This window comes from Triticum dicoccoides, chromosome 6B (assembly GCF_002162155.2).
Source record: "Triticum dicoccoides isolate Atlit2015 ecotype Zavitan chromosome 6B, WEW_v2.0, whole genome shotgun sequence".
NCBI lineage: Eukaryota > Viridiplantae > Streptophyta > Magnoliopsida > Poales > Poaceae > Triticum > Triticum dicoccoides.
The window spans coordinates 20,186,776-20,191,661 of record NC_041391.1 but is presented as its reverse complement, the minus strand read 5'-3'; the positions used below and the strand labels follow the sequence as shown (position 1 = coordinate 20,191,661).

Sequence of the window (4,886 nt, the reverse complement as noted above, 5' to 3'; positions counted from 1 at the left end):
GTTTTGGGTGATTAATTTAGGTGTTTGTGTTAGCTAGCTAATTAATAGAGAGAATTGTCCTCTCTTATCTCCGTGCTTGGTCGACGCTACGTACTATATATATACGTCTACAGAGGACTAGACACTCTAGCTAGCTAGTAAGCAAATGAAGGAAACAGAAGATCGTCATGAACATATATGCATACAGAGAGAAGTGATATCGACCACCTCTCCTTCTCTGAGAGATTGGTCGAACAACAAGTTCTCGTATATCTATTCGACGCTACTGGCTACATATATACAATATAATTATCTCTCACAATATAATCTTCTAATTCCAAACAAACTAAGGGTCCACATGGTATTCTCCGTCTTTAGCGATCACGTGGTCAAAAAATAATGCCGCCAATTCCTCTTGAATTGCTCGCATACGATCTGGTGGTAGTAGTTCATCCCGCATCCGAAATATCTAATTTGAAGAAGGGGGTCAATACATATATATGAATAAATGAAACTGATCACAAATGATGATAATAAAATAAAATTGTGAATATTATTATTTACGCACTTCATATTGTTTGTCAGAGTAGCCCCGCTCACAGGTCGTGTGGCGGATGGACTCGCAAATGTAGTATCCACAGTAATCATTCCCTTGTTCCTGCCACAACCACTTTACAAGGAATATAGGTCAATCAAACTGATAATTAGCAAGCATGCTAAATGGTATTGATGAAACTAGCGCTTGAATCACTAGGAGATGCGTGGAACATGCTACTATAGTACTTACTTTCGGGTATCTAAATTGAGAGAATTCCTTATTTGGCCCTTTCTTAAATTTTGGTTCCCTTTTGAGAGAATTACTTATTTGGCCCTTTCTTAAATTTTGGTTCCCTTTTTGGTCCTAGTAAAAAATTCTTCCTGCTCTGGCACTCAAATTTCAGTTTGTTCCCTATATGACATTTCCGTCAGTTTTGGCAACTAACACCGTTAAATCTGACATCAAAAGTCCTTTTTACCCTTGGTGTAGTTTGTGACCAAAATTGTGAACTGGAAGTCAAAAGCAATGGTGATGTGATCTGTTTGTCTTGAATACATTACCAAATGAAACCAAATCTGCTATTTAGCACATCTTTAATTTTAATTGGATAATTGGACAGAACCTCCCTTGTATTTTGATGATATATCCCCTGTACAGTTCATATATGCACAAATTATAATATACTTGGAGCAGATTCACATGTATGCAAACTAAAAGTTCATAGAAACTTGGTCCAGGTTCACATATACGCAAACAGTCCACATATTTAGTCCTCTACACACATTCAGGTTCACATAGAGTTCACATATAATAGTCCAGGTTCACATCATGTCAAATACAACACATGAAGGTCACATATAGCACGTACAAAAGCCCAGGTTCACATATAGATTACATAGACAGCTCAAAAGTTTCCAAAATGAATCATTATATAGAAAGGGATCCAATGAGAATCACAAGCTAAGTCTCCTTTTGCTTCGTGTGCTCATTGCAGGGCTGGAAGGATTCATTTTCTTGCTTTGTGTGCCCATTGCAGGGCTGTCATGTGGCACCATGGGAAGGTGTGGCAACTTATCAGCAACCTCTTTGCTTTTTCTTTTGGCATGTAATTTCAAAGCAACAGATGCTTTCTTGTTGGCCACACAAATGGGCTAAGTTGTTGATCTACACATACACATTCATGGCAACACATCATACATCACATATAGTAGCCCAGGTTAACAATAGAACAATGCATAAGATAACATAAATTTCGGAAACAACCATAAGTTACCTTTTTGCTACTCCGGATCCAGATTTACTCCCTTTCCCTTTTTCCTTAGTTGTTTTCTCCAACATTTGGCTATAGTGAGAAAAATGCAATTAGAATACAAAACCAAGCTTTCATCTAATCTACTACAAAATTCAGAACTAGTTCTTACCTTTTTCATGCTCCAGTAATTGAGTTATCATGTTTTCTCTTTTTCGTAGTTGTAGGTTCCAAGCTTTGGCTATGGTAATAAGTTACTTAGAATTCAAACATAGATTTCATATAATTATGAGCATGAGTATAAAGTGGCTAACCTTGGCGGAAAGCACATAGAGGCTGCTGGAGCATCATCCTCGCAAGGCACAATTGATGCTTTGGTGGTCTTTGCCCTCTTCTTTGGTGGTCCTCTACATGAGCAACAAAAAAGTAGTTAACATGTATGGCTGCTTACAAAAAAATGCAAGCGAAGCAAGTTACACAATTAAATTTATTACCTCACAGCTAAAATAGCAGCAATGTCATCTGGGTTACCCTTCTTGCATTTATGCCAATGATGCCCATAGTCCTTACAAATAGGGCATAAGTGTTGGCCTCTTTTTCTTTTCTTCTCACTGCAGCCTTTATACCTCTCAGTTTTATGCCTACCCGCCGTGGATTTTAGTAGCGGTGGAAACATGAAGAATCCATGGTCAGATTTAGGCCATTGGTTCTTGTCAACCATGGCAGGAATTAGTTGGTCATAGGCTGCTCTAAATTTGTCAATGGAGTAATACAAGTCCATATAATTCTGTATGTGTGCATTGATAAGAGATGTGATAAATGCTAGACCATGCTTGCAAGGAAGGCCAGAAACTTGCCATTGTCTACAAGAACATGTCCTGTCAAGCAAGTTGACCACAAACCTAAAGCCGTTGCCTCCCAATGCTGTCACTTCAGCGACTTCTTCTGAGCTTTCTACCACCTCCAAGTTTAATTCTCTAGTCTTTTCATTCAACTTCTTAATTATGTGGGGAAGAATCAACCCAACCAACTTCCTTGCTACTTTCCTCCTTCGGTTCCACATGATTATAATCATCTGCCTAACCTTATCAAAGAAGTCGTCCAAGTTCAAGGACTTGTGATGCTTAATCCAATTATTGAAGCACTCAGCCAAGTTGTTTGTAACATAATCCACCTTGGAAATTGTTGAGAACTGACTCCTAGACCACAACCTAGTGTGCCACCTCCTAAGATATGCAGTTGCCGTTGGCTTTGCTAGGTCCATTGCAGCCCAATTTTTTTCAAATATATATGGGTTCCATGAGTAAGCAGCAGCCCAAAGGTGGTCATCAAACACCTTTCCATGAAACTTCTTCTTGAAGTTGGACACCAAGTGAAACATACATTCCCTATGTTCAGCCTCTGGGAACACTTCTTTTACACTTGTCATCACTGGTTGCCCAGCGTCGGTGCATATGGTTAAACCCCTCGGGGATCCTATGGCTTGTTTAACCATTTGCATGAACCAGATCCAATTCTCATTAGTTTCAGAATCAAAAACACCCATACAAACTGGATACATCCAACTATGGCCATCAACGGCGGTAGCACTAGCCAGCTGCCCCTTGAACCTGCCTGTCAAGAAGGTGCTATCTACTGCCAAGTATGGCCTGCAGCCATTAAGGAACCCATCGATGCAAGGCTTCAAAGCAACGAAAATTCTTTTAAATCTGATTTTATCTTTTATTGTGTGATGATCAATGATCACTATGCTACCGGGGCAGCAACTTTCAATTTGTGCCTTGAAACTATACAGATTATCAAAGCTTGTACCCCAATCACCATATAGTTCCTTCAAGGCTAGCAACTTACCCATATAGACTCTCTTAGAGTTGATGTCGATTCCATGATGCTCTTTCAGCCTCTTTAGCAATGCCTTTGGTCCTAGAGTTGCATCCTCAATTAGCCAGTCCTTCACGTGCTCACATATCCACCGCTTGTTTGCATTCTTCAACTTCTTTTTTCTTTTTGTACTAGAGCAATCATGACCACAAGGGTTCTTTCTCACCTACAAAAGATGAACATAGAAAATTAGTACTAGAGTAAAGACCATGACCACAAATTAAGCACACATGAGTAAAGTTAGAAAATTACCATTACTGTGCACTCATCTTCCATTGTAGAAGCATATATCCTCCATGGACACTTATCTTCATCCCTTCTTGAACAATAAGCTCTGAACCTATGTGGTGCACTCTTTTCGGTGTCGAACTCAAATTCATGTTTGATTGCATGTTGAGAAAGCGCCAATTTAAACTCTGCCATATTGGGATATTTTCTTCCTTCGTTCATTGGAGGATCTAATTTATTATATTCAATGTGTGGTGCATGATCTGCCTCGTGATATTCCTCATCTTCCTCTACTTCAACCTCTGACATGCTCTCATCCTCGCTCCCATCCTCGCTCTCAACCTTGCTCTCAGCCTCGCTCTCATGATCAGGAACATAGTCTTTGTCCTTTTCTTTATTGGAACAAGGAACCATGATAAGTGGTACAGGTTCATCCTCGAAATAAATATTTTCCTCATCAACACCAACATGCTCCTTCTCAGGTACTGGGTTGCGAAGATAATCATCATCATCTTGTTCTATGTTGTTAGGTTGGCTATGCGCATCACTATGCCACTCCGTTATAGGCTCATATGGTTCCGATGGATCACAATATGCAACAAACATGTGCACACCCTTTGTCTTAGAGTGTATCTCAAACATCAACATCAATTCTTGGTCAGATGTTACTTCAGGGTAGATTTTAATGAAATCATCATAGTACTGAACATGTGCAATTTCCAAATAACGAGGCGAGTACTGCTCTATGATTGATTCAACCAAGTCCTTATAATTTGTTAAGTCGGAATCAATAACCTTATCAATTTAGAAGCATTTGATATCCTTTCTAGCCTTTTTTGGGTTGCCAAGCAAACTGATTTTCAGCACATAAGTCGAATTTTGATCCATCCTGTAAAAACCAAATGAAACTCCTAAGTAATCTGTTGCATTTCGACAAATCTAGAAGAGAGGTGCAGCAAATATGTTGCATTTGGGATCCATCTCTAAGTAATCTTCAAGGCCATCTCTAAG

At 39.3% G+C, this 4,886-nt stretch overlaps 1 protein-coding gene across 1 annotated transcript; it reads right to left on the bottom strand.

Annotated features, from left to right (window-relative positions):
- Positions 1-1,261: 1,261 nt before the first annotated feature.
- LOC119325130 lies at positions 1,262-4,644 on the bottom strand. Its single transcript, XM_037598876.1, has 6 exons — positions 3,900-4,644; positions 2,261-3,813; positions 2,081-2,173; positions 1,939-2,007; positions 1,791-1,859; positions 1,262-1,681 (listed from the first exon to the last, which is right to left on the bottom strand). The coding sequence occupies exons 1-4, from the start codon at positions 4,521-4,523 to the stop codon at positions 1,944-1,946; spliced, it is 2,334 nt and encodes a 777-aa protein (XP_037454773.1). The 5' UTR covers positions 4,524-4,644; the 3' UTR covers positions 1,262-1,681; positions 1,791-1,859; positions 1,939-1,943.
- Between the last annotated feature and the right edge of the window lie 242 nt (positions 4,645-4,886).

Coding starts and splice junctions, on each gene's coding strand:
- LOC119325130 (XM_037598876.1), bottom strand. CDS start 4,523: ATGTTGATGTTTGAGATACACTCTAAGACAAAGGGTGTGCACATGTTT. Junction 3,814..3,899: donor AAGATGAGTGCACAGTAATG/GTAATTTTCTAA, acceptor CATCTTTTGTAG/GTGAGAAAGAACCCTTGTGG. Junction 2,008..2,080: donor TCTATGTGCTTTCCGCCAAG/GTTAGCCACTTT, acceptor TTATTACCATAG/CCAAAGCTTGGAACCTACAA.